The 20,709-nt window shown below is 41.4% G+C and overlaps 1 protein-coding gene across 1 annotated transcript in view; it reads left to right on the top strand.

The window, feature by feature from the left end:
- PKDCC (protein kinase domain containing, cytoplasmic) overlaps positions 1-18,622 on the top strand; it is a 33,587-nt gene extending 14,965 nt beyond the window's left edge. The window contains 5 exon segments of the mRNA XM_084283910.1: positions 1,263-1,534; positions 4,803-4,882; positions 5,817-5,924; positions 14,865-15,038; positions 17,379-18,622. Coding sequence (XP_084140036.1) covers positions 1,263-1,534; positions 4,803-4,882; positions 5,817-5,924; positions 14,865-15,038; positions 17,379-17,464 — 720 coding nt within the window. The 3' untranslated portion in view covers positions 17,465-18,622.
- Positions 18,623-20,709: the final 2,087 nt, after the last annotated feature.

Here is a 20,709-nt window from a genome sequence, read left to right as displayed (position 1 = left end):
GTATTGTGGGATAGCATGTACAGGAATTTGGTGTACTTCCAGAGGGAGGAAAGGGAGGTCAGGTCTGGCATCTCATCACTATGCCTGTGTTCATTTACACTACAGGCATCGCCATGTAAGCTTTGGTATCATTTAAGTAGGATAAAAATGTTCCAGTCCGGTCAAGCAGGGAGGTGATTATGAAACTGTGGGGTAGTCCTAATGTCCCACAGACATGTGGTCTGTGAGTTGGAACTTCAGACATGTTCAGCCTCCGTATTCTTATGAAGTATGCATTTAGGTGCTCCCCTGAGCATATTGTTTATGCCCTGAGATCGAATTTTGATTTGACTACTTCAATATATGTGGCCTTGGCAGTGTATTTTAACAAAAACAAAGATCATATACAAACAACAAAAAGCTTGCTCGACTGAATAAGACCAGTTATTAGTTTAATACATAGAATAAAAATTCCAGTATTTAACTGTGTTCATATTAATGCTACTTTTGCATTAATATGTTATGTAGTGGATTTTAAAGGAATGCATGAATTGGAAACAGTACTTTGGTAAGGGAACTGAATTCAGCATTCAGTGAGTTTCCTGTCTGATGATAGTTATTTGAGTTCCCAACTTGCAATTAAAAAGTGCAGTGTCAGTGCAGAACTCCTACCCCAGCCTCAAAATGGCACGTGAGGGTCCACCATGGCAGACACTCACCCTTAGAGCTACAGAGGAGCCATGGAGCTGCTTGTTCTGGGTATTTGCTTCATTCTCCCTGGAAAAGACAAACACAAGGGAAAACAGGAGACAACAATTACAATGGCAGCCAAAAGGCATGATCAATAGGGAGGCAATACAGACACCCTCTGCAGTCTGAGCGTGAGCAGCAGGAGCAGAGCACTTGGGCCAAAATCCCAGACCTGGAGTTTGTACAGAGCAGAACTGTAGGCTGCGTGGTCGGGGCCTGTATGTAATGTGTTATTAAAAGTTAAGGCTTTTATTTCTATTAAAAGTAAGAATAGCAACAATGAGCTGTGCTTCATAATAGTGTGGGAAAGCACTGGTAAAGAAGCTTATTTTTGTTTCAAGTCTCCAAGGGCTTTACAATCAACTATGTTAATCCTATGAAAAATACCTTAGTTGCAACGTTCAGTGTTGAGGATAAGTTATAATGCCCATATTAAGTCATGTATTTATGAATCTATCTTCAGCTAAAGTAGTTTCATTTATATACTTTGTACTGAGAAAATAACACAAGGTACTCATGTTTTTGCATTTCAGATATGTCTCAGCTTAGTTCGGCTTTTGCATTATTTGGCTCACTCTCCTCTTGGCTCTGTGACATTACTGGATTTTCGCCCTCGACAGTTTGTGATTGTGGATGGGGAGCTGAAGGTGACAGATCTAGATGATGCCAGTATTGAAGAAAGCTCTTGCACCAGTAACAGTGATTGCTTTATGGAGTTCCCAGCAAGAAACTTCACTCTGCCTTGTTCTGTCGAGGGTCGGTGCCAAAACATGAACGAAAAGAGGAATCTCTACAATGCTTACAGGTACCTGATCAGTTTTCTATAAGGTAAAAGGGAATTTAAAATGGGAAAAAAGCCTGCAGCAGCATCTATGGTTATTCACATCAATAAATACATGTCTCAGATCTGTTATCCAAGATCTATGAATAATCGTTTCATTTGGGAAAATACCATAACCTAGCATTTATACTGGGAATATATTTGCATGCTTTGAGTGTGATTCACCACTTAGTCTAATTTTATTTTGGTTTAATTCCACTGAGTTCTTCGTACAAGTACAGGTTTTTACGATTACAACCGAGGTGCTTGTAGAGATGGGAGCCCATTAACTCCGTAGTGAGGCAATTCTCACTGTTGTTCTCTGGTGTGAGTTAATAAAGGTTATCACACATTCTTTACTACCAGTTTAGGATAGGGCTGGCTTCAGAGGCAAAGTGAGAGTTCAGCTGTCGTCTTGCACTTTGTCTTGGTGCTCCCCTGCCTTGCTGGAGCCTGCCTTTGGTAGGGTGATAACAGTCCCCAGTGCCACTGTGCTGGGCAGGGTTCTGTGACATGCTTCTAGTGCCTACGGCACAGGGGTGCAGAGGTGACAATTCATGATGGACCACTCAGCTGTGTGGAAGAAAGCATTCGGCTGAAGCATCCATCTTCCATGTTTAAGGGAATCCAGATACAAGGATGTAGAATCTCAAAGCAATACCATAATGCTGCGCTCATTTCTTAGACTGACTTCCCTTTCAAGTATCATGCCATTCACTCCTTGCCAGACCACAGCGAGGAGACTCTTCTCCAAAGACAGTCTTCTGCTTTGGTCCCAGGGTGCTTACCAGCATGTGTGTTGCATTAGCTGACCACACTGAAATGGGCTGCACCACATGACAGGCATCTGCAGTTGTGCAGCGCAGATTTTAGTGTGTCCTGCAAAATTTTCCGTATCCATTTGCTTGGCTTAAAGATCCTGCTTAGCTAGCTAACTTCTGGTTAAGACCATTTTACTGGTCTGGCTAAGAAACCTTAAATAGGCATCTGTCCATTGCAGACTTAAATGGAGATATGTCTGCGGTGTGGTGGGCTTGGGGCAGGTTGCCGGTCTCACTGAAGGAAGCAGTCTTTTCCTATTACAGCTCTTCACATTTCCTTTGAACCGCACATCAGCATGCAGCACACAGTATCCCAGTGGTTTCAGCCCCTGGTTTTACTTCACGTGATGGAGACAATCATCTTTTGTTCAACAGCAGATTCAGCCTATATGAGGCTGCAATTGTCAATGAAGACGCATTGGCTACAGACTCTATGCACTTGTATTAGAAGGCAAAATCTTCGATTCAGTAGTCGTAGGGTACTAGATTGCATATTTTCATGCATTCTGTAGCTGTACGGGTGGAAATTAAGAGTACTCTTTGCCTATGCTCAGCAAAAGGGTTCCTTGAGCTGTTGTAAGGTAGAAGTCAAAAGCAGAAGTCTGCCAAATAATGCATAAAAACCTTGTAATTTTAAAATATAGTAGGCCTTAGCCTTGAAAAGATAACCAGGCAACCTACTCAATTTCTTTAAATAAATAATTAAAAGAGAGGAAATATTTTGAGAAGAAAAATCTCTACTCTACATGCCTTGGCACATCTTAATTTTCAGATTGTTACCTTCTGTCATAAACCTGTCTCTGGGTTTTCCTCCAAATGTCCAGGGGAAAATCCTAAAAGCAATGAACAGTTTTAAAAGTAAGGATAATCTCCATCACTGACAATTCTTAAATTAGGATCAGATAGTTCTCCAAAGAAAAAAGAAATGAAGGAAAGGCTGTAGGAGCAGACTGAAAGGAATTTGACAGTCTGTGTTAGGTAGATCACAAATGATGCCACTGACCCTACAATCTATGAATAACAAATGTTCATATAATTAAGTTGTGCAGGCGCCAGTGCCTGTATGTTTCAGAATTTCATGTGGTTGTTTGCATTAGGACAAGTTGTATAGCCACAGAAAAACAACGAGCTCCACAACTTGCATCTATCTGGCATTTAGGAAAATAAATGGAAGCTACCAAGTTTTTGCAAAGAGCTGTTCACAATCAATTGGACTCTGATTATGGGTACTCTCTGAGCAGAAAAATGAGGTTAAATTTGCTAGGTAAATTGTTCGTTACAAATTTTATGTTGCTCTTTAGGGTTCCATGTCTATTTATATTGGCTGTTTCATACTCATGGCTAGGAAAATCTACCTGCTTGTGAAAATTATAAATATTATTGTTGTAAGGGATTAAAAGGGATTTAAAATCTCAAAGAAATATTCATTGTGTAAGTGAACTATGTCAGCGCAATAATACCTCTGTCTGTGATCAATTTTTGCTATCAGTAACTCAATTTTTTTGTTTTGTGCTTGTGTAAGACATCTGCTAGTCTCGCTCCTGAGTATGAGTCACTGTAGGTTTCTGTTTGACAATGTGGTCTCCGTATATGAAAAAACGTTTACTTTGCTTCACAGGTTAGATGTAAAGCAGGGCAATTTCCCAATTGTGTTACTGTTATGCTCATTACCTAATATTTATGTCTGATAGTTCTGTTTATATTGTCAGATCCTGAACTGTCCATCTCTATCTTGCGTTGCTATGACACTGAGTTTGCAATGGTTAGTAATACTGGGAGAGTAATAGAAATTTAAAGGAACAATGTGTAGTTAAGTATACTTCAGTGATGTGAAATAAAGGCATATTGTTTTTCCATTTGTAATTAAAAATATTAAAATGGAGAGTATATATCCTAATATGGCTATCCACATGAATGTGTCATGAATTTAGATAAATGATGAGGACAGAGAAGATGTTCTGAATTGCAGTGGCACAGAAACAACAGGAGGTTTTCTCCTGACTATTAATTTTTACAGTCTAAAAACACTAGAAAAGAAAACAAGTCAGTTATTTCAAATGAGCAGAAATCTGATTTATGCACTTTTAAGCCTTGAAAAAACCTTGAGGTTTGTGAGCATTCTTGTAGCATGTCAAGATACAGGCAGCTTTGCAAAGAATCACAATCCATGGGCCTTCATAGCAAATTTATGCATTAATGGAACATTTACACATAGTTACAAGGCAGCCTTGTACATAACAGCATGGTCTAGGTATGCCAGACAGCTGTGTGAATACTCAGCTATGTATTTATTTCACTATAGAATATGATTATGTTTCTTGTATAGGTCAACAGCTTACAAGCAATAATAATTTTATTCCTGATGTTGTTTGGGAGTTATCACATTTTTGTAATCTTTTTATTTTTCAATATGGATTACTTTTCCTTTGCAGGTTTTTTTTCACGTATCTTCTGCCACACAGTGCGCCATCCTCGCTGAGACCATTGCTGGATAAGATAGTCAATGCCACAGGTAACCACATTGAATGGGTTAATGCCAAATATTTCTTTTTTTCTGTGTGTGTCACACAGGGGATATAGAAGATACTGCTTTTTTGTTCCCTATAAGGGAATTAGATTTTTTTTTTTATATCCAGGCTAACTTTTCCCCCATAAGAGAAGGCAAGAATGACTCTATATACCACAGAACTCTAAATGTTGAGGTTTTAACTATGCTTCACAGATGTCTGTGTTTCTTCCTGACACCTCTGCACAGGAGTGAATTGAATTTAGAGTGCAATTTCTGTATTTCTTCCGTCCCACAGGGAAAGCTCAGTCCTTAGTGTGGAGCTCTTTGTGGCATCTGGAGGAGTCCCTGCCTCTAGCAAGAGGAATTGTAATTATAAAGACATGATACTTCCCTGTTGCCAATGGTACTGTTGGTGCTTTTATACCTCAGAGGCCAGAGGCAAGTGAAATTACCATAGACCTTGACTAATAGCCAAGGTAGTGCCTGTGGGACAGGAGTAGCCACATGTGCCTGCAGTTCTGATTTGAGGGCTTTTGGTGCATTGTTCTAGGGGCTTTGTGTCTTGCACTGTGTGTATTCCACAGGGAATTGTATGATGCCAGGCTATAACTAATTAGCAAGCAAATCCTTTGGAGTTCCCTGTATTGGCTGAGGTTCATCCCGTGCTGGGAGCTCACCACAGCGTTTTTTTGCCCGCAGGCCTGGGCTTCCCATCTGGACGAGCCAGCCTTTGACATGTCTAGCTCATGTCAGGTATGAAATCCAATTTGGTGGTCACTTTGTAGTAGCTAATAGACTTCGTGTCCACATCACAACATCGTCACGGAGTAGGACACTGCTGGGCTCTGATGCTTAGGGCTTTATTTGAATGCAGCTTCTCTTTAGCCTTGTGAAGGCTGCTTCTCATCTGAATCATGCTTTTTCTGTGTTTTTAAAGGAGAACTTCACTGGGGAATAGATGAAACAGCTGCTCAGTTAGAAAGAGTTTTGAATCTGTATAAGAGTGGAGAGTACCTACAGAACACCACCCGGATACCGAAAGCTGGTAAAGTATTTCTTGAAACCAGAGACTCTGCTTTGTCTTGTATTTGAGGTTGGAAAGGAAAAAATGTGCAGAAAACAGGGAGCTTACAGGCCTTTAAAATCATGCACATGATAATCAGTTGTCTGCTTTATGCTTCCTTGGTGCCATCTGAAGCCCTTCTCACTGAATGAGGTGGTTGGGCATCCATAGAAATAAGCAAGCTATATGGGGAAAAGGAAGCCCAGCGGATCATGGCTCTCCATAGTGGGTCTGCAGAAAATGTGTTTCATCACACCCACACAATTCTCTTCTGTTGGAGCATTTGAACCCACCCAAATACCAAGACTGAAATAGGAATCCCATAAGGATACCCTAACCCTTTGTGGATTTCCTGAGACTTACGGGAGTTTCTTGCAACTTATGCACTTGTAGATTGCAAGAGTAAAGTTCTTGCTTGCTGCACAAGAGAAAAGCACTGTTTGCAATAAAAAAAAATAAAAAAAAAAAAGGAAAGATAAAAAAAGGACAGGATCAAAATGAAGTTGCATACAGCTTTTTTTTTTTTTTTTTTTTTCCTAATAAAATCTCTGCAGCACCACAGGCATATAAGATGCAATTTAAACAGCTGGGACATGTAGGGATGCATGTTCTTCCCGGAAGAATAGGTTGTGGAATTGAACGTGTCAAAGAAGATTACGTATGAAGGAAATTCCTGTTAAATATAACAATTGAGAAATCTGTTTTGCAAATTATTTTTGTGTATGTACAATATTCATGTCAAACTGTCAGCATAATTGACGGCAAGTTGATAGGAAAATTGCTGTTTTGCTGCAAAAGCACAGTAAAGAAGGAAAGATGGGTTCTAAATGAAGATGAATGTTGGCACAGAAGGTTTCAAAAGTTCAGTGAAGCATTTTCTCTGTGAAAGAGACACGGGAGCCAAATTCATTCCTGTCGTAGCGCTGTTAACCTCAAAGGGCCATGACACCAGGGATGAATTTGACCCACTTATCAGAATAATTCAATATTTATTTTGTTGTAAAATTGGCAGGAAAATTGTTGCAGGTGTTCATTTAACTTTCTAATTTTCAGCTTTTCATCATGGTCTGTGCTGAGTGATGCCTGTCAACACAGCAAAATTATTTTCAGCAGTACAATCGATAGTACAAACACGTCCTTTGTTGAAGAAGTGCCAGGAGGGCTGAAGTTTTTCTGTGATACTGGTTGATTCCAGATTTAACTGCCATATCAGGACAATACGAAGTTTTGAATTTAAGAGGTCTGTCATGTTTATAAAAGTGTCTCAGGGAGGAAAAGTTAGGACAGCACTAGTAAATGTAAGTTCCTACTCATATGGAGCAGCACTCCATGTGTGTTTGGCTACTATAATAATTACACATTTTTGTGTTAGTTTAATTCCATAGAGTCCTGGAGAATATGATGCGGAATCCACTATCCTTGTTCATGGCTAGTAATGCCCTTCTGTGCAAGTAGCCCTTTTCATTTTTGGGACACTGCTTATGGCCTTTAGCACTCTGCAGCATAAGCAAGGATGCAGAAAATCTGTCGGTACTTTGTGTATTGTATTTGGCCAGCCTAAAGGGGCAGTAAATTAAAGACCATGAGTATAATATTGAATTCCTTGAGATGAAAAAGATCTCAACCAATGGCAAACCTGAGAAATCAGATATCTTATTGGAAATTACATTTAGATGAGATATGTTTTCAGACTTAGCTGACATGTCTTTAAGATGTGCAGGCCTGTTTCTTGTTTGTTCTAAAGCTACTTTAACCAAACAGAAAAGGAGTTGTGATTTATTTCTATTTTAAGGTTCCTTTTCCTTGCCAGAAAAGTATGAAGAAGTTGTACTGTGAGGGTGAAAATACCCCTCTCAACCTCTCATTCGTATCACTTTTATCCCGAGCACATTCCTCCCTCAACTAATATTTGACTTGTAATACCATGCTAGAATTCATTTTAATATCCTCAGTCCAGGGATTATTCAGTAAATGAGGAATTCTTCTGTGGTACAGTGGAATTACAGAAGAGGATGATAGGGGAGCTGGAAAAGACTGCTGTCCAAGTGGTCGTCCTCTTCCCACTGGCAGGTATTCCCAGCTGAGCTGGCTTCCTGACCAGCAAAACTAGGGCTGAATGGTGGAACAGGTCGAATATTTTGTATAACTCTTGATGGGTAGGGGAGGGGAAGATAGGTGAAAAGGGACAACCACGATAATTTCTCATGTTGTCAGCTGAGGTAGTGCTTTGGCCCTGTTTGGGGTCTAGGAGGACCCTGTATTATTCTCTGAAAACAAAGCAAAAATATTTTTTTGAGGTTACGGGATTTTTTAAACCTTTCCCATCTTGTTCTGCAACATAATGAAAGTTCAAGGAGAGTGTTTTTCAATCCAGTGCCAGGTTAAGATTAAACTAGAGATTATGGTTTGGTTCTGAGGCCAGATCAGAGTTAATCAGAGCCTTGCATCTGTATGCCAGTATGCCAAGACTGGCAGGCACAAGTCCACATCAATTTTCTTCAGATGATGAAAATCTTACAGGGCAACTGTCTCCTGAGGATTTTACTCTCTCAAGTAATAAACATGATAAAAATTAACTATGCCAGTCTCCTCTGGCATCTGAAGGGTTGTGACAAAAGAAGCCCTTCCGGGTGTAAGATCTAGTCTGAAATCTTAGAGGAGAATTCAAATCCAAGAATTGCAACTTTTTTGTTTCTTTAAGAAAAAACATAGATGATTCAAGTAATGGTGCTTCAGAAATTGTCTTAGGTCTAAATGTTTTGAATTATGCATTGTCTTGGATGAGGCATTGTAAATTCTTACTAGGAAAGAAGAGATCATGATCTTGGACAGATGATCTAAGGCTGTAACTAAAACATAAACTTTTAGGAAACATTTTGTTATCTATCTGAACCTATGTTTTTGAAAGGAAGACCTCTTCCTGTGAACAACATGAAGTGAGAAAGGTGATATTGATAATCGGTGGGGAAGTGACATGAAGAAAGTTCTCAACTCTAGTGCTCCCATAAAGAAAGTTTAACAAGATGACATAGTCATATTACAGAAGGTCTTGGATATTAGGCTTTCACTGTGCTCCAGTTGTAAAACATTTTATAGTGCTGTAAATTATATTATGCTCTGGACTTTGGTTTAGTATCTAAGAAACAGAGTAGAGGCACGGGAGACATTCGATAGCTATGTATGTGTTCTGTAATCATAAATCACACTACTGTTAATGTTGATACAGGAACATTACAGTGTTTAAAAAAACACCATGAGCAAATACTTTTTTTTATATTCTGCTGACTCTTGGTCTCTTCTGCTAGAATCCAGAAGAACATGAATTAAAACAGAAACCATGTATTTTCTTTGACATATGTTATCTAAAATGATTAAGTTGTTCCTTTAATTATCAAGATTAAGAAAACTATAAGAAATATACTGATGCTCATCAGCAAAGCCCTGCCTCAATATCAAAATTTGTATTTCTTCAGTCGAGTGACACTGATTTGTACCAACTGGGTGTCTGGCTCTATAGCTAAGCCCCGGCCTTTCAGTTAGCTCAGAATTTACTCAGAAATGCGTGAAATCAGCTAACACTAGTAAATCCGATAGCTTTGTTATTCATTAAAGCTAATAGATGACCCATTATTAGGTCTAAGGGTGTGCAAGTCCAGAGAAAGGCATAATTAGCTTCTGTTGTTAGTTGAAAGTACGTTCACAATGCTAAAAAAGCTGGAAGGCTGGACATAAAGCAAAGACACTTGATGTTTTCCTTTGTCTTAAAACAATTTGGCAGGATTACACTGTATGTAAACATTTACAGTACAACAGTGTTTTGAGAAAATATTCTGCAGGGTCACTATAGCAACCTGCTTAGGAAATTGTAAATCTACCCAAGAATTATTGGAGTCAAGCAGGGTGTGTATGTTTGTGCACATGTGTATGTGTGAGAGGGAAATTTTGCAAGGTCACTGGAATATTGTTGGAGGCTGTTTGTATATCCTACGGCAGGCCAAAACGTGGAGACCAAAAGTATTCTGGTGACGGCGCTTGCAGGCTCAGCGGGGAACATATAGCAGTCCTTGCAGCCCGGATTCCTGCTTTATCGTGCACTTGTGCATTTGGTGTTTCATTCCCAGGGATGTCAAGGCTGCTTTGTAGTGGGCTTGAGAGGGAACAGTGCACGGGCAGGATACCTCCCTCTTGCAGAGGGCTGTCACGTGGGCAACCTGGCACCTGGCTCTGAGCTCAAATACCCAATGTACATGACCCCATGCACCTTCAGGCTCATCCACCAACTTCATTGCATGTATAGGTGGTTGGGGCAGATGTGGTTTGCAGGAGTTGCATGGGATGAGTGGTGTATGCTGCAGGGGCTGGTGGGTGCAGCAGGACTCCTCACTGCAGCAGGGAGATGACACCCACCGTGTAATGTTAATGGGGATAAAATGTCACAACATGCCATTCTTCTTATTTGCTTGTGCTGTGGTGTCACCATACATACCTATTTAAATATGGGTCTACTGTGAGCACAATAGGTGCGTGTGAAGAGGCAGCGTTAGCTTGCAGGCTGCATGCATGAAACAGCCAAAGGATGAAAACGCACGCCAGAGCAGCGGTGCTACCTCCCGGTCTTACAGCAAATCCGTGTCCTGGCAGGCCTTCCTGTCCTTCTAAACAGTTGGGGTTTGTCAGAAATGATTAAAAACAGAGACACAGGATACACCTAGCAGGCTGTTTTCTCTGGTACACAAAAACTGACTTTCCCTAGCACAACAGTACGTAAGGCTGTGTGAGGCTTTTTGTCAGAACAACAATGTGAGGCACTGACGCATGAGGAAGTTTTAAGCAGAAAACGAAACATGCTAAAAACATAAGTGCATTACTATCTATTTAGGATCTGATTCTGCATTCCTTAATTTCCCTGGGAATCTGTGGGACCGTTTGTGTAGCAAAATACTGCTCTGTGCTATTTTCACTGAGATGATTGGCAAGATGAGGCTGTTTTCTGCTTGCTTGTAAGAAAGCAATTAAAAGAAAATCCAGATTCGACTGCCAGTGTGCTGTTTTTTTTTTTTTTCTTTTTTTTTTTTTTTTCCCATTGTTGAGGATCGGAGGAAGGAAGAAAAGGAGTAGTAACATGATTTCTTTTCAAGGATGAACTTTACTGCATCAATGTCGCTGACCCATGGTGTATTGCCAGGTGATAACTAGAAAAGAAAACTGGGCAAATTTCCAATGAGTAGCTGTAGTTGGTAGTAAAAGTGCAATCTGGCTGCTGTGGCTGAAATAAATGGTCATTAGGACTGATTAAAGTCAGATTTAGGGTGACTCAAACAACCTAAAAGGGGGAAACCACAGGCGGTTTCACATAGTTTATAATATACTTGTGGAGTTATTTATATGACTCAGTCTAGTAGAGTGAAAATGAGTATGTTTATAGATTATAGTCAGCTTTGGGACAACACAGGTGATTTTTGATGGAAAGACGTTAGAATGAGATTTTCAAGTGCTGGCTTTCTCTCGGAGCTCTTGCACTGGCCAGTGAGGCTGCAGATTGTGTTTTAAATTGCCTGTCTTACCTGTCACGAGAAGGCACACATTTTGAAAACTGCTGTGGCTGTTGTGGGGATGGCTATCACTGTAAGAAAATTTTAAGAAGATTTTGGACCAACTGAAACAGCGTGTTTTGATTGTCCAGAGCAAGCTTCTAAAAACATTTTAAAACTATTAAAAATATTGCAAAACAAAACTTCTGAGACTTGCCCAGATGCAGCATAGCAAGATATTCTGAACTATCAAAATGTTTATGTGGCAGGAAAAATGTTTCCCGGTAGGATTTATTTGTCTAGCTGAGAGCAGCGAATCAGCTCCCGTATGTTAAGCTGGAGTAAATCTGTCATAAGTGACATCAAGATCAGGCTTACTGCATTACATTTATTTGCTTCAGCCCTCACAAAATCAGTAGATGGAAAAAAGGCTTTTTGTTTATCTGTTGTGATAGCAGTAGGAGTGTCTTGCATTTCTCTGATCTATTCCTTGCCTTGATAGACTTTATATACTCTGCGTCAAACTATGTATACATATGCAAAAGTGTAAATTTATGGCTGCATTTATGGTATTAGGCAAGTATTTATTGGTTTTAAACACCATTAGTCTGGAAATCGACCAGAACTTTGACCTTTTTATGATGTGATTTACTGCCGTGAGCCTTCAAATTCCATGGACTCCGTTTAAGCAAGTTTCAGGTCTTGGCAGGACAAAAACCTGAGCTAGAGCTGTCTCTAACCCCGTGGGGAATTGCTAAATTGAGTGAGTAACTGGACTGGGGTGACCAGGATGATCATTTAAAGGTGTGGGGGAAGCCCAGCTCCATCACTGGGATCTGGTGTGGTTGGTCTTGATGTCCGACTTGCCCTGCATTCATAACACCAGACAATTTTGTTCCACAGTGTTTTTGTTTTGGTATATTTCACACAACATACCACAAAGGCTTTGCTGACTTTCAAAAACAAGAAACAAAGGGCTGAAACGGTTTGGATGCAAAAGGCAGTGCACAGCAATTGCACAGGAGAGCTTTCCTCCTGTTTGTGATTTATCAAGCAGGTTTTATGTAAGAGGGGAACAGCCCTTTAAACTGATGCAATGAGTACTGATGTTTGGGTTCCTTGTGCATTTCGGTCTCTCATGCACAAGCACATTTCCCTCTGGTATAAATTGGACTTGAATGTGAGGAGGTGGTGCAGGCCTGGTACAGTGAGGGTTCTCTCAGCTGGCTGGGGCTGGTGGGGGATAAGGAGCCACAGGAGGCTCTGGTCATTGCCAGGACACATCTCCAACAAAGGGACATGCTTCAAGAGGGTCCTTCTTCTCTCTCGTTGCACTTCATGTGAGAAAAGTGTACTTCTTCTCAACTCATGCAAATAAGGGTTCAGGGGTCAGCTCCCTAATTTGTGGCTGCGTAAACAAGAGATTCCAGGGATGTTTGCCTTTGGTGTGTAGGGGGCGAAGGCAGCTACCTTGCCCTACTCGAGATAAAGTGAGTTTTGGAGAAAAATGCAGTTTCCACAGACCAACACTCAGCTGGCATTGTGTTGAGTTTCAGGTAATTTCTGACTGTGATCATCTCAGAAGGGATCCTGTGCTAGCTTCCTGGGGCGGCAGGAGCACCCTGCTGGGTTGGGATGTCCGCACACCCTTACCTGTCCTGCCCTCTGCTCCTCCGCAGCAGAATGCTCCCCCGAGGGTCCTGCTGCATCCACCTTGGCTGCTTGGGCCCCTAGGTACCAGCTGGGAGGTTTGCATCCCCTCCTGCCACGTGAGCCAGGACCCTGCTTTTGCCATTACAGTCATTGCTGGTCCTCCTCTGTCATTTCACATTTACAAGCTTAATTTGCAAATTTTTGCACAGATCATTTTACTGACCTTGCTTGTAAGGCACTGATCAATATTCAGCAGTAACCATACAGAGATAAGAGAACATTATTCACTTACATTCAGTTACGATTATTGCTCTATGGCTGATACAACAATTAGAAAAAAAATGGATCTTTATCTAGCCAGTCAGTAGCAGCTTAATGCATGTGGCAACTTTTCTTCAAAAGGACTGCATATATATTTTTGATGGTGAAATGAATGTTTCTAATGTGAAACTAATTAGTCTTTTTCTTTTCTTCATGAGTGTGTCTGCATTTCCTGAATTAATGAAAGGGGTTTTTGCCTTTGATGTAAGTGGGACATGATCAGCTCTGATTTTGCTTCCTGTTTGTGAGTGTGTCTTATGATAATTTTAATGAGTCAGGCCTAAAAAAGAGTGTACTTACTGCATTTGTTTCACACTGTGTCAGACTGTGCAGTATGAATGAGCACTTGTGGGTGTGCAATTCTTTTCCCAATTGAAAGACCAGCAGTTTAGATTCACAGGCACACTTGCCTCTGACTTGGTGGTGTTCCTAAAATGAAATGTTTGCAGGCTGTATCTGCAATGTCAGAAGAAAATGCCTAAATGAAAGTGACTTAAGAATAGGCTGTGAGTCAGGGCAGCCATCTCTAGTTTCTATAACAGATACAATGAGAAGAAATATAGAATGTATTTATTTTTTGAATAGGATGGGGGAGAGAGACAGGAGGGAACCATCCGTTTGTGTGTCCGGAAGCTAAATAGAGATGTGTCTAAATGATTAGTTTAATTTGCTGTTTCATTCATTAGGGAAACCCCCATAAGCTGCTGGGAAACCGAGAGGAGCTGTGAACAGAGAACAAGGGGAGCTCATAAAGGCAGGGGAGACTGAACGGCAGCCAAGGGGACGAGCAAAGCACCAGGCAGCGCGGAGGCCAGGGCAGCCACCATGCCGACATGCTTCCTGAGCTTTTTTTTTCCCTCCTCCTCTCAGGGGCCCATCAAGCAACTCCCCTTTTGTGCTCATCTGAGCAAGCAAAACAAAAAAGTTTGCTTAATTAAAAGGCTGTCTTTTCTTCCCCTCTCTAAAGGGGCTGGAGAAAAATAGCGTGCTGCTGTGAGCGCGAGGGAGGGCTGGGGATGCCTGGTGGGGCTCCCCCCTGCAGTCTCACTCCCTGAGAAGTAGGACAGCCAGTCGGTTCATTCGAGTGGATGCTCTTGGTTCAATGGGACATTCTTCCCCTAAAAATCCTGGTAAGACTAGAGCCTCACTGGCACGGTGGGGAAGTGTTTTGTGCACAGACTGTTTATTTACAGACGCTTTCTGGAAAGGGGAAAAAAAAAAAGTGAGAAGAAAGGAAGAAAGTAAAAGGAAAGTAAGGTGCAGAGCTATAAACACGTTTGGGAGTGAAATGTGGCTGGTACAGTCACCTTTTCCATCATATATACCCTCTCCTAAGCTGTTAAAATAAACTTGCCTGCTAAGAACAAGCACTTTGCTAGATCTTTCAGACCGATTGCTCTACTCTGGTTATTTGCAGAGTATAGGCGGGTGCCTGAAGCCTTTATTCCTGATGAGAACTACAGATGCTGGCCATCTTACCATCACAAAGGCTGCCTCCTCTCCGTGTTTGACGTCAATGAAGCCATTGAGATCTGTGACAGCTACTCCCAGTGCAAAGCTTTCGTCTTAACTAACCAGACAACTTGGACAGGTAGGTCACAGGTGCTGCTGAAGAGGAGCAGCAGCAGCTGAGTCATGCATGCTGGTTGCTTCAAGAGTTTCAGTACCACTTGGGGAGCATGCTGTGCTGGACTGTGGAAGCCACCATTGACAGCAACGAAAGAGAAGAGTTTCTGATGCATCAATGGAGGTCTTTTGGTCTTTGGTGGGACATTTCCTTGCTTCCCTTCAGAGGAGCAGGAATCTGCTGGTAGACCCAAAAGAGCAGGCACCAGAGGGCTTTAGGATATGCACCATAGGTTTCCAAACTGTGGAGTCCAAAATTTTATTTTGAAGTACAGCAACAGAGATAACAACAGAAATCTGTGACCTGTTTCTGCAGTTAAATGTGCAGGCCATGGTCCAACATCTGGGTTTACATGAACCTTTCCAATTCATATGGTTGCATTTTGACACGAAACCAAACAGGTTCTCCCACGCATCTAGCTGGGACTTCCCGGCTGGTATAAGAGATGTTCTGGTGCTGGTGGGAACAGCATACTGCTCATAGGGCTTTGGCTGAAGGACAGTGAGGAGGGAGGGTTTAAACCAGTTAGAGGTGGAAATGCCCAGTGCATTTCAGCTGGGAAACTACAGGAACTTCTAGGGGAAAATCCCATTTGCTACCACAACTCATTTTCTTGTCTACCAGAATATACTTCTTGAAAAGATAAATACACTTTCCAAAAGGTTTGTGGGCCTGGCAGTCTCAGTGTGGTTCCCCTGAAGGCATCCAGTCTGTGCTGATTAACATCAGTGGAGCATCGATCCTGGCTCGTGGCTGCTGAACCAGACCGAGGCTTGTTTCAGGGAGCTCCGCAGCACTCCAAGAAACAAAAATGTTACAAGTGTCTGCTAAAAAGAGACATGATTGTGTGTATCAGGTGGATTGGACTAACTTTGTGCTCTTCTGTCGTCATCTCATGAGATAAATCCCCCACTGAAGTCAGCATGAGGTTTTTCTCCTGTGATGACTGGTTGTGCACGTGTGCCCTGTGGACTCTCCCATCTTGTGACTGCTGTGCATCTTCTCCACGCACACAGTGCTGTTCTCCTGCTTGAGCAATCTCAAGCAATTCTGGCTAGAGCCAGGTCAATTACCCTACTCCTGTGTTTGAGAGGAAGGGTGACTGATGTGAGCCAAACCTTGGGAAAGCTGGTTTAAGGCCTTGCTGTTCCACAGATTTCAGCATGGCAAGTTATTTAGGCTCTGAGACTCATGGAAATGAGTCACATGGAAATTCCTAGGAAGTTTAGAGCAGCTTCTGTCTCAGATTTTGATATTAAAAGCAAATGAGGCATAGCAGCTATATTTCAAGTGTTATTTTTTTTATTCCCTTTTCTGTGCCATCCCTGGCATGTGAGCACACGAGTCCCTGCAATGTACAGCATGGAAATTTGGTTAGTAATTGAGGCATCCTGTTTGCCATGTGATACTTCTAAGAAAATAGTGTTATGGGGGCCCCCTAGGGAGGCAGGCTGGGAGTAAAGAGCAACTGTTTCTTCTGAATATTAGAGAGTGAAGGCAGAGGTTGAATAGCTGTGGAGAATACCTCTGTGGCCTTTGCTCCAAGGAATTGCTGTGTCTGGGGGAGAGCAGGTAGATAGGGATGTGAATAAGATGCTGGTTCAGCAAATAAGTACAAGACCTGTACTGCAGCTCCCACGGACAGCAGTGAGTGAAACCTTACTAAAATCAGTCATGCTGGACTTGGCAGGGTGTCTTGCACTGCCAGGGGGTTCTCAATGGATATGGATTTATTTATTTATTTATTTTTGTGTATGAGGAGTAAATGCCTTGCTCCAGAATGTGTAAAAGCCCAGAGCTACGAAGTGATCAACAAGAGGTATTTCAGAGCAAGTAATGCTTAATGTATCTTGTGCTGGTCAGTACAGCAAAGATTTGAGTGTGCAAAGATGATTCTGCTCCTGTACAACCAAATGTCTGCCCCTTATTTAAGCCCTGAACCCAGGCCCATTTATATCAGTGGGAGAGTCTTTAAAGACATTTTTTTCTTTAAAGATTGTGTTAAATTTGTATTAAAATCTCCAGACCTCTCTTTCCTTTACCTTGTTAGCTGTATGCGGCCATATATTGACCATAATCACATAAGAATAAACATACAGAGCCCAGGAGAGATCAGTGCACCTTGAAGTGAAAGCATTTCAGTTTTATAACAGTTGAAGTTAAGAAAGAGTTCCGTGTTGGGGTGCCTAAATGGTGTACAGGATGATCGTGAATATGAAATGTCAGTACCATAAAGCAGGCAACCTTTTGCTCATCACTTCTAACTACCTTTTTTTCCTCCCTCCCCTCTCCTATTCCATGCAGGTCGGCAGCTTGTCTTCTTCAAGACGGCCTCAAATCATATCTTGCCTGATCCTGACAAGATAACATATGTGAAAGTGACAGACTGACAGCTAAAGTGGCTCGGTCTGATGCGTGAGTGACAAGAGCCGTTTGTGTATAAATATAGGCAGCTGTTAGGTACAGAACGGCTGTGGATGGGGAGATAATTGCACTATTACTCATTCTAATCTATAGAGTGCTAAACAAAACTTTAAAGAAATAACCTGCATGACCAGGATGAATGTGCAATAAAACAACACTTTGAAAATGTGATTTTAAAACAAAGCAAAATACAAAATACGATACACTGTTGGGATGTAATTTTGGTTACAAATCAACTGGCAGCTCTAGCTTTTCTAACCAAGGTTAGCATGACCTTTCTGACCTGTCATGTGTGTACAGGGATGGAAACTGATCATTTCTAAGAGAAGTCTGTATCCTCTGCATTGATATTTATTTGGGCACGTACAACTGAGTAACTGAAGCATATCAGTTTGTAAACTAAATATCAAAAATTACTGAAGACAATCAACATTCATGTTAACTTTATCAAATATGCAATAGCAATGTGTTTGTCAAAATGAAGGAATTGGTTATGTTTAGAATTGCAAGACTGTAGCTAATTTTCTTTTTTGCTTCCAATGTTATCACAAAGGTTTGTATTTTTTTTAATTTAAAAGAGCCATTTTGTAGGTCTAGCAAATCACATAAGCATATGAATGGTCCCACTGAAAGGCTAGGGACTTACCCAAGTGCTGAGTGCTTTGCTGAATAGGGATAGGCCTAAGCATATGCTTACAATTAAGCCTGTGCTTAAGACTTTTGTTGAATTGAGTCTGAATTGTTCATGAAGCTACATCTTTGACAGACTGGCAAAGCAATCCATCTGGTTGAACAGGACTATTTTATTGAATATCTTGCAGTTATTCATATTTTTTTTATCATCAAATCCTTGGTTTTCTAAGGCACCGCTTGCTAATTCTTAGAGTGAATGAAGTAAATGACCTCAATAATGGTAATTGAATGCTAGCCTTAATTCTATATAAAATGCTTTTTATAGGCATGGTGTGTCTAGAGAATTTGCTTTCAGTGAAAGCAATAAAGTAAATGCTAAAGTGACCAATGTCATACTGTTTTGTAGTTTGTACAGCCAGGAGAAAATGTGCTTTTGTTTCTTAAATTGTTTATTTTTGTAAAAAAAAAAATAAAATAAAAGATAAATACGATCCCTTTCATATTCAGTTTTCTTGTGTCGCAAATAAATGCTGAAATCCAGTGAAGACTTAGCCGTAATGCATTGTAAGTCACATTAAGCCTGGGATACTATTTCCAGGAACAAACTGAGGTTGCACCAGTGTCTTCCACGAAGGATGGGTTTAGGAGTGGCTTTATGGGCTTGCCTGTCACAAAGCAAGTGGCCGTTATAAAACAACACCTTAGCAACCTTTCTTTCTCTGTGGTTTGAGATATGTCAGCACCAGCCTTTTAACATTAGGAACATTAGGAAGGGGATAGGATGAGAACAGAACCTGAAGTAATTAGCAGTGGTGCTAAATTTTTTTTTTTTCTTCTGTACTTTACCAAGAAGAGAGAGAGAAGGAGGGCAGGAGAGCAGGGAAGCTGGACAGAAGTGTTCGTAGCCCTAGTGATTATACAGGAGGGATGGTCTGATAGTGACATGGTTGGCAGCAGGTCTTGTCTCACCACAGTTTCTCCGAGGTCACTGATACCCTAACGACTTCTGGCAATTCACTGAAGTGACATGCTGTAATGGCCGTAACTCACAAATTATCAAACTACGCGCCGTAATAGCTCAGCTGATTGCGTCGCAGTGCACTTAGGAACCCATCAATCACACTGTGGTAATAAACAAACACTACAGATTCTTCTAAAATTGCTACATAAATCATGCCAACACATACTGCACAGTTCATTGAAGTGATCTGGGTTGTTGGCACTGAGGTGCTGGTATGTATTTGGAAAGTCTTTAACCTCCTGTGATTGCCTTCCCATTAAGTGCTGTACACCATTCCAAAAATACTCAGCATTTAAAAACAATGTGGATGGCTTAAATCCTTTAGCTATGTTCCTAGATAAAATTTATCAACAGTTAAAAGAAAAAAGATATCTGGGGCAATTCGTTAATATTGTAGGCAGTCAACTTAGGATAGTTTCATTTCATCATTTTCTGCACGCCTGAAAAAAACACCTCTGAAGTCAGATTATTTTTTTTTTATCTCTGGAATTAAACTTGCCAAACCAATTTACATCAGCTTTTGCAAACAGAGATCAAGTAAGCAAGAAAGAAATGTAGCCATGAGCCAAGAAGCTGGATTCTGGATTACAGCAGTAATCAACTTTATACAGGCAGTTTTATAACTCTTTGAGAGTAAGGCTTTCCAATGGAAATGCTGATTAAAATCTTAATAAGAGAGGCGTGATACTACAGTGAGTGAGTTTAATAGCTGTAATAAGCACTGGTAAAAGTCTGAATTTATGGGGAGAAAGTGTCTTTGGCAGCTGTGGGTCTGATTCAGCAAAGTGCCTGACTGGTGCTTGTGGCATGGAAACCCCTGAGAAGCCGCAGAGGAGGAGGCAAGGCACAAAAGAAGCTGGCAGGTCTGTGCCCCTCAGCCTGGGAGCTGTACCGTGTTTTCTGTGGAAAAAGGCATTTCTATCTCTCTCTCTCCCACCCCAACATTTTGACTGCTTTTTACATTTCCTGGCTTATTCCAGCCACAAGGTAGAAATATGAAAGAAGACACCCACACAGCTTTAAATGACTGATGTCTGTGCGTGCATGCACATGTGTGTACGTGTACGTTTATTTATGTCCGTGTCACACTGAACAGAGATTATTTACCCAGTGAAAAACCAATTGGCTACATACAAAATGAAGTGCTAAACAGGATGTTGAATTCATCTGGAGAAGTGAGAGCTCCATGAAGTCGCAGCTCTCCGTGGGCTGTGCTGAGCACTCATTCCAGACTGGGGCTGCAATGCCCTGGCCAGGCTGCAGCTCAAAGCACCTTCAAGATGTGCACGTGGTCCCTGTGCTGGTCCCATGAAGGGGTCACGCTGTCCCCGGTGCTGGGAACAGATTTTAGGCAATGAAGCAGGCGCTGCTCAGCATCACCTCTGACCTGATATCCCGAGGGATGTAGTGGAAACGTGCTAAATGTGTGGATGGAGCCACTGGCAGCTGCGGTATGTAACACTGCCCAGGAAGACATGGAGGAGAGACCTTCCCACCAACGAGAGACCAGTGGGACTTTCCCACCTGCTTGGCAGAAAAGGGTGCTACCATCTTCCA

This window comes from Netta rufina (assembly GCF_964035555.1).
Source record: "Netta rufina genome assembly, chromosome: 3".
NCBI lineage: Eukaryota > Metazoa > Chordata > Aves > Anseriformes > Anatidae > Netta > Netta rufina.
This window is presented reverse-complemented; position numbering and strand designations above follow the sequence as displayed.